Source organism: Electrona antarctica (genome assembly GCF_951216825.1).
Source record: "Electrona antarctica genome assembly, chromosome: 20".
NCBI classification, from domain to species: Eukaryota; Metazoa; Chordata; class Actinopteri; order Myctophiformes; family Myctophidae; genus Electrona; species Electrona antarctica.
Genome location: NC_136801.1, coordinates 9,770,542 through 9,794,361, shown reverse-complemented (window position 1 = coordinate 9,794,361; position 23,820 = coordinate 9,770,542). Strand labels below are relative to the sequence as shown.

At 43.4% G+C, this 23,820-nt stretch overlaps 1 protein-coding gene across 2 annotated transcripts in view; it reads left to right on the top strand.

The window, feature by feature from the left end:
* Positions 1-23,820, top strand: part of kiaa1217 (KIAA1217 ortholog) — a 171,943-nt gene that overhangs the window by 126,834 nt on the left and 21,289 nt on the right. For both annotated transcript variants that reach the window (XM_079490049.1, XM_079490048.1), the window contains exons 3-7: positions 1,587-1,667; positions 5,171-5,366; positions 8,893-9,091; positions 11,413-11,506; positions 21,085-21,938. In XM_079490049.1, the coding sequence (XP_079346175.1) occupies positions 1,587-1,667; positions 5,171-5,366; positions 8,893-9,091; positions 11,413-11,506; positions 21,085-21,938 (1,424 nt within the window). The remainder of the gene's footprint in view (positions 1-1,586; positions 1,668-5,170; positions 5,367-8,892; positions 9,092-11,412; positions 11,507-21,084; positions 21,939-23,820) is intronic.

The window sequence follows — 23,820 nt, the reverse complement described above, 5'->3', positions numbered from 1 at the left end:
CCCTCTTTCCTGTCTATCTTCACTTGATACTATCAACAAAGGCAGAAAAGCCTAAAACAAAACTTCCCAATGGAATTGTAGGAGTTTACTCGGTTCCACAGATATGTTTTATTTTTGTTTATTTATTTATTTGGCTTTCGCCTTTATTTTATATTTTTTATGGAGGGATAGACAGTAGGCTGACAGGAAATGGGGAGAGAGATGGGGGGTGACATGCATTAAAGGCCGTCGAGATCGGGAGTCGAACCCGCAGCACACTGCAGGTTCCAGCAATGTTCCAACTAATCGCAATTATTTGTATGATAATGAATCGCCAAGTACAATTTCATAATCGTGACAGCCCTAATCTGTAGATGCTGTCGGCTGTGGCACCTCTGATGGAATTTCGGAGTGGTGGCCGAGTGGTGATGAGTCAGCGCTTGTGGCTGCTGTGTCAGGCTGCTCTGAAGGTTATGTGTATCATCCCCCCCCTCGTGCCATGACTCAGCAAATATCACTTACATGGCAAGGATGAGAACGCTGATTATCAGAAGGATGGTTTGATAGAAAAGAGCCATATTGGATAACAGGATGAGAACGCTGTTCATCAGAAGGATGGTTTGATAGAAAGGAGCCATATTGGATAACAGCTTGCACCAAGGGCAGTGAATGTGATGAAACACGCAGTGTAATTAAAGGGTGGAGGGCATCAGTACAACAGAGTAGACAGTACAACAGACGAACAGACAGACGAACAGACAGTCTTATCCATGGAATTACAGACAATTAAACATCAATTCATCTTGTATTGTATTGTATCTTGACAGATCTTTGTTGCTTCTGCTCTGTTCTTATCAAATAGTTTCAGTCAGCCCTCCTATAAGCCCTGGCTAAAGGAGGGAGGTTGAGTTGCTCTGGTCTGTTCTAGATCACTCTGATTTAGCAAGCGCAGTCCCCACCACTGATTTCAGTCATTTATTAGAATGTTTTTAACTTGCAATAGAATACATGTTCAGAAGCATCTTCCATAAATGCTAGTGGGTCTCAGATATAAAAAGATATAAAAGCTGTGGTTAAAGCCTCAATCTGTAATTTATCTCCTTTCACGCGGTTTCACTAATCACAGATTGGGACTTGGCCTAACAAACATTTTGTTTTCATCCGTGAATATTATTAAACTTAGATAATGATGTCATGATAAAATGTCATTGAACGGAATTTCCTTGATCAATTGCGTTTGGCATCTGCTGTGAGAAAGTGTGTGTGAACTACAGTGTGTGTGAACTGTAAACTAAGTGTGTGTGAATGTGATGCGCATTGTAAACTGTGTGTGTGAATGGGTGAATGTAACGCACATCTTGACTTAAACTAAGTTTGTGTGAATGGGTGAATGTAGTGCACATTGTAATGCGCCTTGGATAAAGTGCACCACATTAACCCCAACAATGTACCTCTATCAACCTCTCATCAACTGGTTTGGTTTCCATGGTTCCTCTCTTGAGTTTAATCACTATACTCCACCTCTCTTCCTACTGCCATTTCTTGCTGTTGTTGTTTTCATCTCTTGTAAGTTGTAACCCTTCTCTTCTCCTCTTTCCCTCCATCAGTGTTTACAGGGCATGCTCTCGTCACTCCATTCTGAGCTTGACTTTCAGAGGTACTTGGTGAAACTCCAGTTGCACCACAGAGTTAGTCCTATTACCTTTATCTGCATCCTGACTTGTGTCTCTGTTGTGTGTGTGGTTTCAGACTGCATCTGTTGTGTGTGTGGTTTCAGACTGCATCTGTTGTGTGTGTGGTTTCAGACTGCATCTGTTGTGTGTGTGGTTTCAGACTGCATCTGTTGTGTGTGTGGTTTCAGACTGCATCTGTTGTGTGTGTGGTTTCAGACTGCATCTGTTGTGTGTGTGGTTTCAGACTGCATCTGTTGTGTGTGTGGTTTCAGACTGCATCTGTTGTGTGTGTGGTTTCAGACGGCATCTGTTGTGTGTGTGGTTTCAGACTGCATCTGTTGTGTGTGTGGTTTCAGACTGCATCTGTTGTGTGTGTGGTTTCAGACGGCATCTGTTGTGTGTGTGGTTTCAGACTGCATCCCCAACAATAACCTCAAATGTGTGAGTTAACCCCCTTGCCCGCTATCTCAGAACCTGCTGTGGGAGTGTCCGTTAACCGTTTCCGCGCCATTGCCGACGATTAAAGTCAATTGAAGCCTAATTTTGATACTGACGCTTAACGCCATTGGCGACGGCCTACGGCAATTGCGCTTTTATGGCGCGTTCGATTGCTCGAGCCATAATGCTACTCACGTTAGCCGGTTAGCTAGCTGTGTTGTTAGCACAGCATTGGTTCGCCCATCTTAAATCGTCGTCGCCATAATAATCCATTCTATCCATTTCTTTCAATCGCCTGTATCTCCTATTCCTTGTCCCAGATGGCATTTTGGTCAAAACAGCGTTTCTTTGACGGCACAGATATGATGATCTGGAGCTCTGCAGAGCTCCGGTCTGGCTTCAGATGGTAAACAAGGCCTGTCCTCTCCATGTAGTTTCCTAGGTTAAGACATACTGCTCATGGACCGGAAATGACGGCTTTTCAAAATAAGAGCTAAAATTAAAAAAATGCTGGCGTGAATTAGATCCTAATTTTTCAATAAATGATAGCGGCGTTAAGGTAGACTTTGCTGCCAAGTTAAACCTAGCTTTAGGTCCCGTATGCTCCCACAACTGACAACCAGGCGCTACACAAAATACCTACTTCTTTATGTTGTGTGGTCCAGATGTGTGTATACATGTATTTGTGCATTCCGGTGTGTGTGTGTGTGTGTGTGTGTGTGTGTGTGTGTGTGTGCGTAGTGTCCAGAATAACCCAGCGGACTTGGCCTTGAGTCCAAGACTCCATTAACTCTGTGACACTAGCCAGTTTGCTAGGCCAAAGGGGTTTAATTTCATAAAGAGCTCTGTGTCTGCTGACCACACAGTTTCAGTCGCAGTCAGTTTCCGCCCGACTCTTTCCCTGTGACGCAGATCACCTTACATCTGCCACACAATAGACCGGCGGGCTTTGCAGCCTGACTGCGTGTGTGTGTAGTCTGGCCGCAGTACCCCTTTGGCTTGACTTAAGTTGACATTGACACTGGTAGACATTGAAGTGCAAACCGGTTCCAAAGTTATCAAACTGTAGTATGAATTAACATTCTTCTCACAACACTATTGTCTACTCCAGGGGTTCTCAACCCGTGGGTCGCGACCCCTCGGGGGGTCGCCAAATTATTTTAGGGGGTCCCCAAATTATTAAAAAAAAATTAATTTGTTTTTCACGGTTTTTCAAAAATAGCAGACCTACAAGCTCGTAGCGCACCACTCGGTGGCGCGCTATGAGCTTGTAGATCTGCTATTTTTCAATAGCTAAATTATAACATAATGCTTAAAACACCAAAAGGGGTTCCCGCCCAAAATGGGTTAAGGTTATTGTAGCAGTCAATTCAGGGGTCCCGAGACATTGCCAAAGCATTTCCGGGGGTCCCCGGCCAAAAACGTTGAGAACCCCTGGTCTACTCGATCATTTGGTGTAAGAGGGACCATAGGGGATAAGAACTCCGACTGAAGAGGGGACAAGACGTCAACTCATTACAGTGTTCAAAACACTCAGTCTCCATTTTCTTCTCAGCTTAAAGTTCAGATAAAATAAAGCATGTAATGTTCAATATTATCAGAACAGAAGTCTTCGGTGTTGTGCATGTTCATAGTTGAACGAACTTCAGCAGCAACCAATAGGTGTGCTCTCTCCAGCACCAAACAGAAAGCAAGCAAACCAGCTAGAACAGAGGGAGAAAGGAGATGGTAACGTGTGCATTAGACTAGTCTTCTACATTATGTACAGTGTACTACATACATACGTGCCTGTATTGCAGGGGTTTTCAACAGGTGGTCGATGGACCACTGATGGTCCGTGGAAGTATTGTGTGTGTGGTCCCTGACCAGTCATTTAGAAATGTAGGATTGTTGATTTAAAAAAATGTCTTTCCACTATGAGAAACAGTGAACTGAATGACCTGGTGACCTATGATGACCGTCCATGTATTTACGAACAGAAAAAGGGAGTTAGAATCTCAAGAGGGGGAAGTGTACCGGATTGTCTGGTTGAGTCATTATTATTAGGAAATTATTAGTAGTCATCAATGGACCATTGGTTGAGAAACATTGGGATGTATACACATGGTATGCACATACAACCATCGTCCCCAGGTTGATTCTAAGTCAGGGTGGTGGTGGATTAACAAGTAGTAGCTTAGCATTGTGCCTGGCCCACAATACTGTAGTAATACTGTAAAAGAAAACTGTGACACTTTTCACCCTAGATGTGAGAGGGTGTCAGACTTGTCTTCTATGTTTTAACCCCTTAAAACCAGAAAGCATCTGTGTCATTTTAGGCAACATTTTCCAGAAAACTATTAGGATTTAGAAGGCATTTGTAGAATTTGCCTCAGGTCTTAATGGGTTAAAAGTCTTTTAAAGAGTATTCTATAAAGTCTTCTATAGATATAGCATACGTTTCAGTTTGATCTCTTGAAAAGTACTTTAATCATCATAACCTATCATTATTGAATGAGGCCCCGGGCTTTATCAGTGTGCATATCACATTTTAACGTTAAATTAGAGATCTTCTTATGCTTTTCTAACCTTCAACACAGCGGTGTGGTGTGCATGTTTGAACTAAGTGATGGCAGCATACAGTATTGATATTGTTTTGCACATCCGCATGCCCGGAGTGTCTTGGCATAATGTGCTGAAAAAATGAACATCAAAAGTGTGTGTGTTTCGGTCTTACTTGGCCTTTCATGGGGAGTCAGATATCATTATTATTGTATTACTACTCAGAAATAATTGCATTTCTTCAACATTGTGTCTCCTGTATTTATACAGCATACCTCTGCTGTCGGGCATAAACTAGCTAAACTCCAAAATAGTTTTTTCAGGAAATGAAGAAAACCTTATATTTTTAAAACAAAGCAATACTGCCTCTTTAAAGTTGGTATTGTGACTTTATATATTGTCAATTACTTGCATGAGGGTCCAATGGAGTTAGCTGGTTTTGTCACAAGCACTTTCTAATCCTTCAGAAGCTTCATATCATATGCCTACAGTAGTATACAGTATGTTTATAAGTATCTGTCTTCCACCCCCCCCTCCAGAGCAGAAGCCCGAAGCACGGCCCCAGCCCCCAGCCCGGTGTCTGCGACCAGGCTGACCATCTCTCCCTGGCGTCCCTGGAGTCGCTGGACACCATGTCAGAGGCCGACGCACCCTGTGCCTTCACCCGTGGCAGTCGCGTCCGTGCCAGCTTGCCCGTGGTACGATCGACCAACCAGACCAAGGACCGCTCACTAGGTATGCCAGAGAACCGGGCTCAATTCAGGAAAAACTATTTCCATTTAAAAAAAAAAAAAGTGAAACAAAGTTAAGGTAAAAGTAAAAAGTATTGAAATTACGAATTCTGGTAAAATCTTGAAATTTTGAGGATTTTAAGGAAACTATTTTGTGAATTAAAAACCAAATTGAAGAAATTGGTATTGCTTTAAATTGTGCATGGCAAAGTTCTTAATGCCTAGCCCTTTAAGAATATATAAATTATGTAAGGTTGTATCCTTGCAAACTGTGTTGTGGCCGTAATTTACATTTTCAATTTAAAGTTAACTGACCCCTTGAACTTTAGTAGATAACCTACCTTAGGCCGCTGCCAACTGGGGGGGGGGTGAGACCTCCTGGCCTCCAGCACGGCTTGAGAACGCTGTATGAAATAACTTTGTTTTAACAACACAATGATCTCACTGTGCTCTCCCCCCCTGTGACAGCTCAGGTCTTTCCACTCGGTCCATCTATTATTCCCTCCCTTTCTCCTTCTTCCCCCTCCCCATTCCCTCGCTCCCCCGCCTCCATGGATTGAAGCTTATAGTTTTAATTAGAATTCATTTCCTCTGTAGGGAGAGATTAGAGGATCCATCCACAATATGCCATCGTGTTATTGACAGGATTAGAAATGGGTTTGTCTTATCAATGCATGCGGCGCTTCATTTGCATCCATGTGCAGAAAAACGCCTGTCAGTCGTGCAGAGTGAGCTAAGCTTGCTGCGTTAGCGCAAGGACGGCCTGCGAGAGTCCCCTGGCTTATTCTCCTGGGGCGTGGAGTCTTCATGGTAGCTTAAATGTGTAAACAAAGTCTGGGGCGGTATCTTTCGCTGGATAATTGTCATGCTTTTCTTATTTTTTATCCCTGGTCAGTGAGTGTGTCTGTGTTGAAGTGTCCAAATTGAAAATGAATGACGCCACGGGGGTGTCATTTATTTTCCGTGCTCCTTGGTGCCAACGGGGCCCCGCCGTGGCTGAGCTGGGGAAGGAGAAATGCAGAGCTTGTACATAAACACTTTCAAGAATACAGCATGCTTCACTGCATGCACACACGTGACGCACACGCCGCCCACACGCCAACTACAGTATGTAGTCGTGTGTGTGTGTGTGTGTGTGTGTGTGTGTGTGTGTGTGTGTGTGTGTGTGTGCGTGCGGGCCGACACACATGAACACAAAGATCTGGAGAAAGCGTTAGGGCAGTGGGGGGGGGAGTAGTGTGTTCAAAGGGGAGGAGAAACAAGGGGCACCACTTTACCCCAGTGTCCCTCCCACACACACACACACACACACACACACACACACACACACACACACACACACACACACACACACACACACACACACACACACACACACACACACACACACAAACTTTAGTGTTGTCCCCACGGACATCTGGAGTGCGCTAGTATCCTGCGCTCTTGCTGGGGAAGCAGTGTGGTCTTTTCTCAGGACGTGTTATAGGGCTCAGAGGAAAGCAGGGAATGTTTAAACCCTTCATGTGAGTATTGGTTTTTATGCACTACTACGGCTACGCCATGGCCGCGTCGCATGCTATTACATTTCAAAGCATGCATTATGTGGCTGTAATACAGTATTGCTTCACGACTCTGATTCGCCCGATTAACAATGCGCGGAAACAAAAGGAGAGCTTTGCCCTTCATTGTTGCTTTGTTGTGCTTTTGTGGACCGTCGGGAGACTTTGTGGCTCTGTCGTAAAGCCCAACATGTCTGCAGTGCAGCGCGGCGTCCATTTGGTCGGAAAACACTGGACCATTTGGTTCTAATTCAGAGGGAAGTCAGACAATCAGCACGACCTGAATCCATAATAGAATTAAGTCAGCCGACGTTGTTTGGCGCCAGCCCTGTCAGTGGCGCTGCCGCCGGTGCCGGGTTGATTTGAGGGGATTTGAATTGCCATATTTATGCATGTGTGATTGGTGAAGCTTAGTCATCAAAATACAGCCACAGCTTTCTCAGTGCGTGCTTAAACATCTGGAGGAAAACTAACTGGCTAACTGTTAGCATAACAGCTCACTGGGGAAAGACACAGTTATTCTGCAAATGGACACTTTGAAAAGTTATTACAAGGAAACCCAGACAGACCAGAGGGTGCTATGGATGGACTCAGCACATTTTATTTCCTGGATTTGCGCTCTCTCTCTCTCTCTCTCTCTCTCTCTCTCTCTCTGTCTATGCTTGTGTTGTGGAACATGTAGGATCTTGTATAATATTTCACCAACATCTGGTAGCTTTTACGGGCACAGTCCTTTTATGAGGTTACACCAAGTAAAGCCAAACCTCCCCTTTAAGGCAGCTACAAGTAGATGTACTATAGAAGATTATTGGCTGTCTCAATTGTCATGATAACTAATTAACTCCGATAAAGTAAGCAAACATTAAAATCTTTAAAGGCATGTTTCTTTCTTTACCGTGTAGCGTATGCTTGCCACATATCCCCGTCAGGGTGTATATAGTAGCAGTGTGTGGGGCGTGCCCACATGTATTTTGAGGGAGAGACATCTGTTTTGCTGAAGCGCAGTGCCGAAGCCCCACCCAGACTGAGAGTTCTGACTTTGGTTTCTTTGATGTACAACTCCACCCAGGGGCACGCCGCCCTGCCCTACCTCTGCCCAGCCATTCCACTCTCAGCTCTCTCTCTCTCTCTCTCTCTCTCTCTCTCTCTCTCTCTCTCTGTGAACGCATCGCCATCTTTTCTTTCAAACCCGTGCCGTTCTGAAGCACACTAGAGATGAGCAAGGCTTAAACTTGTTGTTTTGGTTTATTGCAGCGGTTCTCACAGTGGGAGTATGGGGACCCCTGAGGGTGCTTGAGGCGTATCCCCTGCAAAATGAGTTCATAAAGCACCGGAATCAGAATCTGGAAAACTTCAAATGTGAACAAATTGGAATATTTTTCATCGGATTGAACATACTGTACAGTATTTACATACAGTATACATACATACAGTATTTATTTCAGTTTTCCACACTTTGCTTGTGTTTCTTTCTATCTGTGAAGCACTTTGTAAATTTGTTTTTGAAAAGTACCTCACAAAATGTTATTATTATAAATTCTTGACACGAAAATGTTTGAGAACAACTGGTTTATCCCATTAAAACCGGGTGAGCATCTGTGTCACTTTAGATTTTTGCATTGGCTATTCAAAAATATCAGATCTACAAGCTCACTTGTAAAGTGATCGAATCTTGAAAGTGTGCGAACTACTGATTTAGAAGGCATTTTGTAGAATCAGCCTCAGGTTGGCCTGGGCCGTGGTCCAGCGGTCCAGGCGCCGAGGCAAATAAGCGGCCTGGCAGTGCATCGTGGGTTCGAGTCCCGTTCTTGACGATCTTTGCTGCATGTCTCTCCCTGTTCCTGTCTCTCTCCCCCTGTTTCCTGTCTATCTACACACTGTAATCTATAAATAGAGGCAGAAAAGTATCTTGAAAAAAAAAGAATCTGCCTCAGGTCTTAATTGGCTGTCGTATCTCTGTTGCGTGCGTAGGTGTTCTGTACCTGCAGTACGGCGACGAGACCAAGCAGATCCGCATGCCCAACGAGATCACCAGCGGCGACACGGTGCGAGCGCTGTTCGTCGGTGCCTTCCCGCAGCAGCTCACCATGAAGATGCTGGAGTCGCCCAACGTCGCCGTCTACGTCAAGGACGACATGAGGAACATGTACTACGAGCTCACCGACGTCAGGTAAGAGGCACAGTGTGTGTGTGTGTGTGTGTGTGTGTGTGTGTGTGTGTGTGTGTGTGTGTGTGTGTGTGTGTGTGTGTGTGTGTGTGTGTGTGTGTGTGTGTGTGTGTGTGTGTGTGAGCCCTTGGTTCTTAAATGGTGAATGGTGCATTTATATACTAGTGCCTTAACCCATTTTGACCTGGGAACGATTCTAAAAAATGTCTTCTACATCATGACAGTTTTCTGAAAAAGCTATGTTTCTATGTCAGTCGTTCTTCGATTTTTCAAAAATAGCAGACCTACAAGCTCATAGCGCGCCACTCGGTTACATGACAGATAGTATCTCGACTGTCGGTCTCACATGATTGAAAATGAAACTGAGAAAATTAGAAAATGAGAACGTTGTAAAGCGGTTGCCCCGCTTCCCCACACTTCCGTTTCGTCTTTGCAGTAGCGTGAGTTTGTCCTACTGTAAATCAAAATTAGTCCTACGTAAATTACATAGCTTGCTGCTTAGCAGAAATGGAAATTCCAAAATGTATTTTAAAATATATGTTTGTGAACGGAAATGGCGAACAGACCAGACCCTACTGTATGTACGCAGGCAGACAGAGATTGTGGAATAGTGGTCTGGCTTGAGAGACTGTATATATGTCAGACAGAGAGTGACCGTGACAGACGGGGTTAAAATACTGGGGAACAAAGAAGTGCACTTTTCCCAAGTCGTTGTTTGCTACTGTAGGTCATCCAAGGTTCACCCTCCCAACATATTGTTAACTCCCCTCCCTTCCCAAGATCCTCTTGTGCTACAAAGCAGCCTTCCTCTTTCCTCTCCCAAGATCCTTCCTGCCTTAGCTCTCTCTATGCACAGGAAGTGACATAGGCCAAAAAGGTCTCCCTTTTCCTCCATGCGTGTTCCTCATAGGGTAAAAGTCCTTTTGGACTAAGCCTCTAGGTTTTTATCAAAACAAACTGCACAGTACAGGCATCTTACATTGCGCTCAAATTGGCTGTCTGCATGTCACCGAGTTGCCGTCGCCTATGTCCTATATGGGCCATGGATTCCATCCAAAATCTAAAGACCCTCCCTTGCTTGTTGTTCTGGTTGAGGATGTCCATTTTGTCTTTCCACCACATGCATTTTAATGTCATTTTGTATAGATTTCTTGCTACAGTATTTGTCTTTAAATACATTTTTTTTAATAGATGTTTTTGTTGATTTTTTAAAATCTGTTTACTGTGCATTTGTTGTTTTTAAATTGTTTTTTTAAATTATTATTTATAACTATCATGTGGTCACTACTCACTGGTCATCCTTGATTGGAAAGCACTTTGGACCAGCTGCTGTTTTTTTTAAATGTGCTATATTTGACGTGAACTTATGAACGTTGCTTAGTTCCTTGGAAGGGAGTGGAGACAGTGCTCAAGATTAATGTCATCTTATCTGGAAGCGACCCATAGTTCACCTATTTAAATCTAAAACACTGTCTGCTAACATTTTTGCAGTTGCTGAATATTGATTCATTTCACAGTTATGATGACTCCTGGTAGTTTAAAAGTTTAATATTTGCGAGCTTCCCTGCAGTATAGGGGAGTGTGTTATTTTAATAGTCCATGTCAAAGTACATTACTTGTTGACTCCTACATGTGATGCACCTACAGTATGAATGAACAGAATGATGACGATGATGATGACTATTATTACTAGATGGCTTATCATGATTTATTTGATACATTCATGATGAATTCACCAAGGTGCGTAGTACAGTAGCATTATCCAGATAGCACAAAAAGCACAGAAGACGTAATTCCATTGGGGTCCATAAAATAAATAATTGCAGAAAAGGTATAGCAGCTACACTATATAAATAAAGCCATTTTCTGTTTTCTTTTAGCAAAATCCTAAGTAACTGTTTGCCGTCTCGCTCCTATCTATCCAGTGTTCTTGCCCTGTGGCCAGTGTGTACTTTGTGACTAATTCTCCATTTTTATCAGGGCTGTAAAAGCCGTCCCGTGACTCGTGTGCAGTAGGACGGTAGGCACGGGAGGGAACGCCAACACAAGCCGAGTGGAAGAGAAAAAACGAGACGGTCGTTCGCGTGCTAACAGCCACACGGTTGCAAATATGGCATTACAGGATATTATTATCTTCCACGTCTGAGTCCTATTTCAGAGACAATGTCGTACAACAGGAGATGGACGTTATATGAGCCGCCCTTGTCAGACTACCAGCCCCTGGCTGGTCTGCTGGGGAGAGCTAGACTCAGACGGGACAGGCCAGTGTCGGACGGGGACGCCTGGGCAGCCTTCTTACCTCTGCACGTCTCTTCCCCTTACAGGAACATCACAGACCACTCCTGCCTGAAGGTGTACCACAAAGACCCCGCGCAGGCCTTCAGCCACCAGCCCAGACCCACCAACGGTGATGCCAGAGTGAGTATTGCACTGAAGGACCCACTCGACCGAGTGCGGCTGATCTGAGAGAGTGAGCTCATAGACCGTATTCAATGAACCTAATTGAACGTTCATGAATAGTATAGCTTTCTGATTCATATTCACATTTTATGAGGACACGGTGGCACACGGACATTGGTCTCTAAGAATAACGGCTCAGCCAGTTTGTGTGCTGAGTCAGCGCAAAAAAGTCTGACCACACTGTATAATCACAGTGCCACCGGTTCAATTCCCCGGATCAAGACCTGTGTTGCACTTTGTTCCTCCTTTTTGTGCTTTAAATTAAGCCCAAATAACATAAAGCACTAAATAAATAAATGATATTTGTATAATAGAAATAATAATAAATAAAACCCAGTACCTTTGATGATGCAGTACTTTATTGACAGTGGTTTATGAGTTGCAGCTGGTGTAGTCCAAGGTGACATCTCTTGTTTGTGACATGAATAGGCCGGTTCGAGAGGCCCGGCCTCCGGTCCTTCTGATACTCCTTGTGTCCTGACTGTCTACGTCGGACTGAAGGAATGCCCCCCTGCCTCTTCCAAATCTATTTAGAGTGGGTCTTCCATTGTTCTGCCAGCCTGATTTCAGGGGCCTACGACTGGGCTGTGCACGCATGTATGCACGCTCTGGTGTGGATTTGTTGGGGGCAACGATTGGGCCCAATTTGCAGGAGTTTTTTTTTTATGTCCACTCCTTTACCCCCCCCCCCCCCCACCCCCCCCCTCTCTCTCTCTCTCTGTCTCTCGCTCTCTCTCACTCTTCCTCTCTCTCTTTCTATCTCTCTTCATCTGATACCAGAGTACCATGTTAATGTCCTGATGATGTAATGAAATTAAAGCTCACAAAGAGCTCATTTCTCATGTGTTTCTGCCCAAAATGCTTTCTGGTCAAGTGACCTCTCTCTATCTCTGTCTAATCTGTCTGACTCTTTATCTCTAGCCTGATGCTTCTCTCTGCATGCCACAGCATTGCAGCATTACTCTTAACTCTTTGAGATGAGAAAGAGCCTGTTGCCGTGTATGTAAGGGGAGAGGTGAAAGAGAAATAATAATAGATGGTGACGGCGAATTACATGGTTTGGTGTTGGGGTGCCCTTAACGGCATTAATTTGACAGTGTGGGTGACGACAATGAATTGGGCCCCATGTACTGAAGTGTGAGTTTTCAGGGAGAACTTAATTTACACCTCTATTTTTAGAACAGGTGTTGTGAGGCAATGTGCCGTCAGTGAATTACCTGCAGTGAGACAAGTAAAGGTGAATAGATATGCGTACAGTATATTGTGCAATCTATAGGCAGGTACACCGCAGAAGTGTGATGTCTTGAATACACTTGTCAATTTTTAACTTGGTGGATTGGAGGAGGGTGTTATGTAGGGGTCTAGTGTTTTATACCCTCACTGTAGACTTTACTCTGGGCAAATATAGGTAACATTTATATCGTAGGTTCTGGTTGGGGGGTGGGTGTACGGTACAGTATATGAATTATGTATCGCGCTAATTCAGAAGATTAGTCTTTTGTAGTTCTTTCTAAGTTTTAGTGTTTGGTTTCATTTGGCTAAATCACTCACACAACACAAACAGCCCTATCTATACAATGATAGTGTGGAAACCTTGTCCAAAAGTTCCAGTGTAGTTATTAGTTAGTTATAACATTTTGTTATAACATTCTTCATGGTTTTCATGGTTATAAAACCCACAGGTAGACTTAACCACTTAACTTAAACAATAAATAATACATAATAATTGTGACACGTTGTGAGCTTGTTGTAGACACTCTTGTACGATGAATTAGGCTAGTAGGGCATAAATGCACAGGGGGAAAAAAAACATACAAAAAAAGTTAGAATTCGGAGATGCAAGGTATCTTCCCAACAGCAACAATATTATGTTATATAACACATAGATACAGACACAGACACACGTTCACACGATAACTGTGTTATCAAAGCTTACTCAAATGCTAAGCTTTGAGTGCAGATTGTCTTTTTTGGAGGTAGAGAGAGAGAGAGAGAGAATGACAAATGAAAAATGAAAAAAGCTCTCTCTCTGTGTGGTTACTGTATGTTGTTGGTGACCGACCTCTTTTAATCGTGAAATCCAAAACCCTTGCACTCAAGGAAAATGGGCAAATGCTATAACCTGATGAACTGTGCACCTGTTCAAACACAGCAGTGTGTGTGTGTGTGTGTGTGTGTGTGTGTGTGTGTGTGTGTGTGTGTGTGTGTGTGTGTGCGTGTGTGCGTGTGCGTGCGCGTGCGCGTGCGTGCTCGTGTGTATGTTCGAGCATGTGTAACTTCTAAGTGTTCTGTTTGGGCTTTTACTTGTACCCTTGTTTTGAAAGCATGGCTTTGCCCCCAGATCAGGTTCAAAATGGTAGTCACAGTTACCGCTTTTATTGATGTGGTTTAGAACAACACATCTGATTCAGGCCAGGCCAGATGGTGCAGAGAATGTACACAGTAAATTGCTGAGTGTTTCTTTAACTCTTGAGTGTAGAAAATGGACCCCTTGGCCGGGTTAAATTAATACTCTGGTTTGGTCTGTGCAACAGGTTGTTTAACGAGTTTGTAGATTTTCAAAACATTTTGAACAATGGTGGTGCCCTGATAAAAAAAAAAATGTTTCCCCCCGACCTGATACAGTAGCTCTTCCCCAGCGTTGTCACAACATTGAGGACATGTATTGTGTGCTGGCCATTTCTTCATTTCTATTACATTATTATCTGCTTTTGCAGATACTTTCTCTCAGGTCCGTGGCCATACAGTATACATTTCAATTTCAGGGTTCTTGAAAATGAAAATGTTTGAGAGTCTCTGTTCTAGTAGTGCATTCACTGCAGCTCTTTCTTCTGTTTGGTATGATACACTTGCCTTGTTCTCTGAAAACACTGAAATAAAATTCCGCCTCTATTTTTGTGCTGCGGGAATGCGTCCACAGCAGTGCAGTCGGTGTTTTGTAAACACAGCCGACAATTGACTTAATCTCTTTGACGGAGCTGTTCCCTTCTGCATAATCCACTTTAGTTGTTTTTTTGTTTTTGTTTTTATCCTCCCTCTCTCCTGTGTTTGATGATCAGATCCAAATACGCATTACTCGCATTACTCGCAGATTCAGTGTTTACTCGCTGTTACGATGCTATCAAGCACAGGCTTGCCTTGTGCTCAGAGCAATAGTTTTATCTTCTCCAATGTCTTCCATATTAACTCATTTGTAGTATGTTGTGTCACTCGACATACTGTGTAGATACAGTACACAAAAAGTGTTAACATGACACGCGAATGCCACAGTCACAGAACTGAGACGTCCTTAATTGTCCACAAGGGAAATTAATTTGGCCCGGCCCAGAGTACAGACAGGATAATGATTATGTACAGTAAACAGGTAAATACCATAGTAAAAACCACCACAGTAAAAACACTTATCCTACCCCCTTAGATAGCACTTTTTAGACTTAGATAGCATTTGAAACAGACTTATAGCATGTCATGTAGACAGCACAATAATTGCATTGTATGTAGTCATAGCACATCATAGTACATATGTATAGCATAGTATAGTATATATGTATATTTAATATGTATAGTGTCATTATATAGATATGTTCTAGTTACGTTCTTAGCTTACGCATGTTTCTTGATAAATGCATTTTATATATGTGATGTATTCCCATACTTTTGTTCTTGCCTAATGTAAGTCGCTCTGGATTAAGAGCGTCTGCTAAATGCCTAAATTGTAAATTGTAATTGTAGTAATAACCAGCAAAACTATAAACAAGAGTACACAAATGAACAGGTTACCCAATCTGTCACACTGACTGACACCATTGTCGTAGGTCTTTCTGTGTCTACTAACTCTACTGTTATGTAGGTTTTCCACCATGCATCACAGTGCGTAATCATCAGTAAAGTATAGTATAGTCGGGCTGTGATGATGTGACTCTAGTCTAACCTCATAAAAAACAGTGTCACAACCTCTCTCCGGCTCTCAGAGATTGACTCGGCGATTTTTACTTGATCCCTCCAGACATGGCCCCATTATTGGAAGCTTAAGAGAACTAAGAGAGAGAGAGGGGGGGGGGGGGGGAGAGAGAGAGAGAGAGAGAGAGAGAGAGAGAGAGAGAGAGAGAGAGAGAGAGAGAGAGAGAGAGAGAGAGAGAGAGAGAGAGAGAGAGAGAGAGAGAGAGAGAGAGAGAGAGAGAGAGAGAGAGAGAGAGAGAGAGAGAGAGAGCATCCTTTTAAAAAGTCCACATGAGCCAAACTGAAACCAAATGTTCTCTCTCAACACATTTACCTCACATCTTCGTCCATTTGTTTACTTTTAAGCGCGCTTCCATTTTGTGTTCGTTCCAACTAAGTAAAGTTTTGTGTGTCTACCACAGACATACACAGACCGCTTCCTTTTTTGTGGATTTTTTATGGAGGGACAGACAGTAGGCTGACAGTAAATGGGGAGAGAGATGGGGGGTGACATGCAGTGAAGGCCGTCGGGATCGGGAGTCGAACCAGACTGGATTACCAGCCAAGGTGCCTGGACCGCTGAGCCACGGCCCAGGCCAGACCGCTTCCTTTTGAAGTAAAGTTTGGTCCCTACAAGGGACCGTTTGTGATTGACAGCTGATGATTGTAGACGCAAGCCATTTGTTCTCATGAGATTGATTGATTGATTGATTGATTGAATCATTTATTAACTGTTTGCAAATAGTACAGTGGTACGTTTATACAATGGTGCTAAAAGGATAAGACAAAAAGCCCAAGGGCTTGTTTCCATTCTGGTCCTGTGCATTGTATTCATGGAGAGTGCTGGACGTTATGGACTATGGTGGACCCATGAATAGGGCTGTAACTATCGAGTATTTAATTGGCTATAAGCCTATCTCACAGAATTTCCCCACCCCCTTAATACGCCCTCTTTCGGGGTTAGTGGTGATAGCGTGACGTCACTCCATAGACGCTACATGTTAACAGAGGTAATTTAACAAGTCTACAACTTTTGTTTTCTCAAGGTAAGGTTTGTTCTATCTGTTCGAGCTGATTTACCATCTTGTTTGCTTCATAATAATATTGGTCTGTCACATTTTTACATTAGAAAATGTACTTAGATTCTCCAGAGAAAAAAACGTGTAAATGCTAATGTTAAATGACACCACTATTTACCGGAAGTGGGCGTGGAAAGCGGGCTGTGAGATAGGCCTATTATTAGACAGATTTACCTTTTCGATTAATCAGATATTCGAGAAGCGCGTTTTGTGGGATTTTGTTCAAATATACTGTATATCTCAGGGAATCAGGGAATAGATTCTTTATAATGGACTAAATCAGTAGTCTCATTAACCACTTAAGTCAGATTGTATACACCATTGTACAATTGTCACACGAATTGTGAAAACCTATTATTTTGTTAAAAGATTATTTTTTAAATACTCGATCAAATTGATTAATTTGATTAACCGCTTCACCGCTCCTCGTAATCTCACTAGGCAAAACAGCCCAGCGTTGTCCCACTCACTTATTTCCTGGTACAGGTTTTGTTTATTGCTTTTTTTGTTTTTTAAACCAATTTGTTGCTAACATATTTATAGATGGTGAGCTTTCAGCTAATTACCTTCTTTTTGTCCTCGGTTCCCACAACCAAGACAGTCTTTGTTGCTATAACAAAGCTGTTGATCTACAACTAGCGCTAGCATGCACGCACACACACACACACACGCACGCACGCACGCACGCACGCACGCACGCACACACGCACACACGCACACACGCACACACACACGTTTACATATACAGTCTCAAATGCCACACCCTCTTGTTTCCACAATAACATTTCTGAATGACCCGCCATCAATTCTCTAAGATAGTAGCCTAGACATGACAAGAAGTGTTTTGTTCAAAGCTATGGCATGTTGCATCATTTCAGGCTGAACTCCTGTCCTGTCTTTAGGCTTTTTGCTGCTCAACCCTATAATGTAGGCGTGTAACCCCATGCATGAGTCATGTAGTATTATACCTGGGAAGAACAATAGTTCATTTGTTTGACCGGGACTACAGGACGGAAGATGGATTATGTTGTGCCCCGCATGTGAAAATTGTCGCGATGTTGTCACCACCACTGGTGACAACATGGCGACAATTTGTACTCAAGTACTGTACAGTTTTGAGGTGTTTTATTTTATTTTACTGGAGTACTAACACATTTCAATATTTTTTACTTACTACTCCACTACATCTCAGATCCAAATATTGTACTCCACTACATTTGTTTGAAAACTTTAGTCACTAGTTACTTTGCCGATTTGGATTATTACAAAACATACATTAACCACTTCAGAACTTCATATATATATCAGCTATTTGAAAATAGCCCATCTACAAGCTCGATCACAATGCAACACATTGTCGCATTGAGCTTGTATGTAGATCATCTATTTTCAAAAGGATTTTATTAAAACTTCTTAAAACGAATGAAATGGGACATTCTGTGTAATGAGTACTTTTACTTTAGGTACTTTAAGTATATTTAGTTTGTAGTGTGTCTACATTTATTACAGTATTTATACTTTTACTAGTACTTTTTTTCCACCACTGGTTGTCACGCTATATTTAACGCTCTAGGTCCTGTATAGTGTACCATAATGACAAATAGCAATTATTTAATTTATGAATTGAATTAATATATGCCCAAAATAGTGACTCCGGGGTTAATGTGGCTAACACAGGGTGCCAAGTTAAATCTTTGCATTTGCAAATGAACTGTATAGGCTACAATGCTTGTAAACCTCCCTCCCCCCTCTCAGTAAGTGTCAGTAAATCGAAAGGCCTAGAGGAAACAGCTGAGGTGAATGCACACAGGAAGAGACCTGCGAGATTAGATAGTGGATAAGACTGCGGCCGAGATAATTGTTTATAGTCATGGCAAAAGCCATCATGCTTTGCACAGCAGGTGGCTCACCACATGACCACAAGTACCACAGGTAGAATTACTACCTGAGTGACAGTCAATCTGTACATGCTTAGACACAGTGGTGTATTCTACCGTGGTACTCTATATCCGATTATACGTAGCATACCATCCCAGAAAATGTTTAATGAAAAGAAGGGGGGGAAAAATCGTATACTGTACTGTTTACTAACCATCCGAGGTAGCGTATATCTGATACGTAGGAGGGGCTGGGGGCATGTGGACTTCAATAGCCGTTTTCAGGTGATAATGTGGCGTCCGAGCAATAGATATGGCACACTTACATTTGTTAGCGTTGTTAGAGTGGTTATTTCATTCCGTGCGCACACCGTGCGTGTGGGAGGGAATAATTATGGTATACCCTCCGAAAATACCTAGAACACTTATAGACACCCCATGCAGAGTTACCGCCTAGCCGGAGATTGAGAATACTATACTTACTATACCAGAACAGATATTTAATTAGCTTCATTGTATATACAGTAAGCCCCTTTAGGGTCCTTTATGGGTGGTCAGCCTGAGGCACAGTTGCCCAGTGAAGCTGCCTGTATAAAAAGAGAGGTTCCTGAACGGACCTGTTGCAAATTAACTAGCTACTTTTGTAGCCCTTAAGGTGCATAGTTGAAATCCCTCACTCAGTGTTTTTAGAAAAGCCACAGCTTTTCATGTACAAGATAGTAAATTGAGCTCACAGGGGTTGTGTAATCTTTTAAGAAATGCGCAATGCTCAATCACTGTAACCTTTTTCAAAAATGTAGACTTAATTCCTATCCAGAGAGATCTTGTTTTTATCTACAAAATAAATCCTTAAGAGAAGCCGGGGTGATATCACATTGCATGCTGGAATTTCTGTGAAATCCTGGATAAATATTACTGCAGTTGTATCCTTGCTATCTAATTACCTCTCTACTAAGAAAACAACGGCAGACCATGTATTTTCTTTGAAAGGCAACAGAAAGAAATTGCTGTTTTAGTTTTGGGCCAAAATCAGGATATGAAATCAGGACTCGTAAGCAGGTAAGGAGCATAGCTACTGGTTTATCTGACTGATTGATTCGACAGTTGTTACAGTTTGGTAGACTGGCAAGGTTTGGGTAGGAATATATGAAAGTAGACAGTAGGTAGAGAATGAATTTGAAACATTTAGTTCATTTGCCAGGTCAGAAGCATTTTTGTGCTGAAATATCATCTAGAGATATAGATTTTTCCTTAATATAACAAACTAGAATTTGACACCTTGGGTGGTAAAAGTGAGAAAACAGCCAGCCAAATATGTGACCAGATTTGACTGAGAGACTGCCATCGCGCACATTCCAGCTTTTCACCAGAGGAGAAAAACCTTTTTATTTTATTTTTATGAGTTAATAGCACAGGCACTCTCTTCACATACTAGAAGAGCATGTCTGAAATAAGTGTCAGAGCTGAAATTGACATGTAAATATGAAATAAATGCTTAAACATGTAGCTAGGTGTAATGTTAGAGACCACAGAAGTGAACCTTTCAAGCCTGTTTTCTCAACTCACTGTTTTCTGCAAGACATTACTCTATAAGCCATATCTCCAAAACTGGTGGGTCAAACTGAACAACCAATATGTCAATTTGAAGCTATGATTCCCTGCTTTCATATGAAAAAACGAAAATTCAAAAAAATCCAATGGCAGTCCCTCAGTCAAATTTAGTCATGTCCTTTTCACATAGTTTTATTGAGATGCCCATGCAGAGCAACGGACAGGTCTTCCTCAGTGTTGTGATGGTACCACCTTGGGCGTACCACACCGGTTTGTGTTTAATTAGTGACTAATTCCATTGACTGCTTTGTTAATCTGTTAACAAGTTTATAGCACCGGGCGCTGTTGTGGCGACAGGTGGAGTGGTGTTTGTGTCCGTCTCTCGTCTTGTCTAGTGTTTGGATTAAAATGTCCTATTTTATTATTATGCTTTTAAGTAGTCTCTCTTAAAAAGTCGTTTTTATGATCTTTTATATAGTAACTGTGTTTGTGATTTCTGTCTTTACCACTGCACAAAAGAAGTTTCCGAAAGGAAAAATAAAGTTCTTTGAAGTTGAAGTTGAAGTAGCACCTTTCATAGATCACTGTGCTTAACCCATTTTGGGCGGGAACCCCTTTTGGTGTTTTAAACATTATGTTATAATTTAGCTATTGAAAAATAGCAGATCTGCAAGCTCATACATGAGCTTGTAGGTCTGCTATTTTTGAAATATCGTGAAAATGTGCCTCACATCTTTGAATATATATTCTTTCAGAGTTTCAGTTTTAAACTCAAATCTTTGCTTCTGGGCCTGGAACAACATATTTTCAGATGGGGGTCGGTGGCATATTACATATAATTTTTGGGGTCCTTGACATGAAATATTGAGAACCACTGATATAGAAACATGAGGTTTTTCAGAAAAAAATACATTAAAAAAAAAACAGAAATGAAAGTAAAACAATGACCCTTAATGTAGATTATTAATCTAATGATGTCACTGTATGTTTTTCCAATATATTTATTTTCCAACACTTTTGAAAGGAAGGTCATCGCAAATTGAGTTCCAGTGTTTCTGTGACCAATAACGAAGCTTTCGTTCTTTTCCAGATGCACAGAGAAATGATGTATGGCCCGGCCCCTCATCCTCTCAGACAGCCCCCCATTGGCCCGCCGCCCCACCATCCCATGCAGGGCTCCATGTCTCCCCCCATGCCTCACTCCATGCCCCCGTCCCCCTCCAGGATCCCTGGAGGGGGACGGGTCAGCGCCACGATGCCTCGGGACCGCATGCCCAGCGCCACCCCTCCGGCGCGCTCTGTCTCGCCGTGTCCCAGCGCCATCCTGGAGAGACGGGACGTCAAGCCGGACGAGGACATTAGCGCGAAGAGCCACAGTTTAGCGCGGGGAAACGAGGCGCTTTACGCCGATCCGTACCTGCTCCAGGAAGGTAGGATGGCAATGGCCTCCGCCCACGGACCACACCCTCCTCCTCCGGGGCTTGACGGACCGGAGCACGGCCTACAGGGCTACCATCGGGCCTCCATCCGCTCGACGGGGTCGGGATATAGCGCCAGCCCCACGGACACCATTGATCACCCCTCTCTGTACCGGCAGAAATCCAGGAACAGCCAACTGCCCACACTGGGGTCCAAGACCCCGCCCCCGTCCCCTCACAGGATGACGGAGATGCGGATGATTGACATTCACGGCGGGCCACCCCACGGCGGGCCACCCCACGGCGGGCCGCCCCACGGCGGGCCGCCCCACGGCGGGCCGCCCCACGGCATGCCACCTCACGCGGTGCCCCTGGATCGCTGCTCTCCCGTGCGTCAGTCCTTCCGAAAGGAGGAGGGTGCCGGGGGGGCTAAGCCTCGCAATAACGTGGGACCTTCTCCACCTGTCGGCGACCTGCAAGGTCACCTGCCAGGACCCATTCCGCAAGCCAATGAACCGCAGACACGGTAAGGGGAGGGGTGGGGCGACGACATTGCATGGGAGCATGGACTAACTCTGCATCTCAGTATCACCCTAACTGTACTGTGGGTTGTCATGCTTTAAGATCGCCCAACTCTGTCTCATCATCACCATCACCTTGGCCAATGTTATGGTCTCTTGTCTCAACTGTTGATCAGTAGAATTCATTTTGCTCCTATACAACCAGCCTATAGGCATATTTTCTTTGGGTAGTCTCTCCTGAAGTGTCTAGGTATTATTATTTTCTCTGAAGCTTATTAGTAAGTCTTTATCCCAACGTTACAGATGACAGTGTTGATTATTACCGCCCCTTAACCTTTTGAAACGCAGTAAGAGGATGGCATATCCCGCTGTGTATTTTCCTTAACTTGGTCATTGTAATAACAGTTGCCCTGCGTAGTTTCTGCCCATGTGGACGGTCAGTCATTAGCGCTGCTGGGCTGGCGTTGCAGGTCCTCACTGGGCTGAGAGCACATAAACACAGGAAGGATGCTTGCCAACTAGCCAGTCAAGTGTGGTTTCTGCGGAGCACATTAAAATGGAGTGGGCTGAAGGCGAACGAACGTGCATACTCAGGAAAACCAAAAGAAAATATTGACCAGGTCAGATGGGGTATTTGAAACAGCCCAATCAGTCACAGAGATCGGGCAGACCACCTGGGCAGCCCAAGACCCTTCTGGAATGGCATGGACGCCGGCGTGGTCTGGGAAAATAGGAGAGGAATTTGAGTGGGAAAGTACTGTAATTCACATTCAAAATATACACGCTCCTGAACGCCATTTATCTTCTCTCATAGCCATAGTGTCAGTAGGCCACTGGTTCAGGGACCACTTGAACCCTTACGGGTCTGTAACTCTTGAGAGTGTACTAATGGAACCAAATGGAATGGTCCCATTTTGTACACTCTCAAGAGTGTACTGAGGATTTTACTGTGAAGACTGCGGTCCCAGAGAGAGAAAAACAACAAGAATAAAAAAAAAAAAAAAAAAGTATATATATATATATATATATATATATATATATATATATATATATATATTTCAAGGACCACCATAAATAAGAGTGAACAAATGGTTCCATTTGTGCACTCTCATAGTTACAGACCTGTAAGGGTCCGTTTGGAACCCCTTCAAGGAACCCTGAGGGTCCCTGAACCCCACTTTGAGAACCACTGCATCTAGACTGCAGGAAAGTTAGCCTTTCTGAGGCAAGGCATTGCTGTGCACAAAGTCTTGTTATTGTCGTGTCAGTTGACTCACCGTTTCGCTGGATAATTAAAATACCACGGCTAGAATCACACACACTGCATGTGTCCTCGGTTGGCCCCTCCCCCCATGTCCTCTTCCACCAATGGATAGCTGATGACATGGGGTAAAAAACAAAACAATGGGGCTACTATTTCCAAACCCCGAGGCTCACCAACCACTCCTCCTCGTGTACGATTCACCCGCCCCCGTGGTCACCAGCTTTCTTAAGGCTGAGTATTATGAGAATTGATGAGGTTGTCTCCACTCACTCCCTGCCGGGCACCTATCAATTCGTGTCACACACTCGATTGTTTTAGCCAAAACCACCACGTCCCCCGCGGTTGTATGACCCCTGACCGGCCAGCCTTGTTAACCCCAGGGGTCTATTTCAGCAGACAGCCCCCAGTCTAGTTTTGACGTCCATTTAGTTGTGTCCGTTTAGATTCCTAAAGAGGCCAGTGTGCACGCTTCAATAGACAGACCACCGCTCTTTCTGAGTCAACAGTTTTAATAGAATCGCCCTGTTGCAATTTAGAAACGATTATTTTGACCGCAGGCTTTTCTCAAAGTTTTAACTCAGAGCCAGGAACCAGTCAGGAACCTAATCAGTTGTTGAAATAAT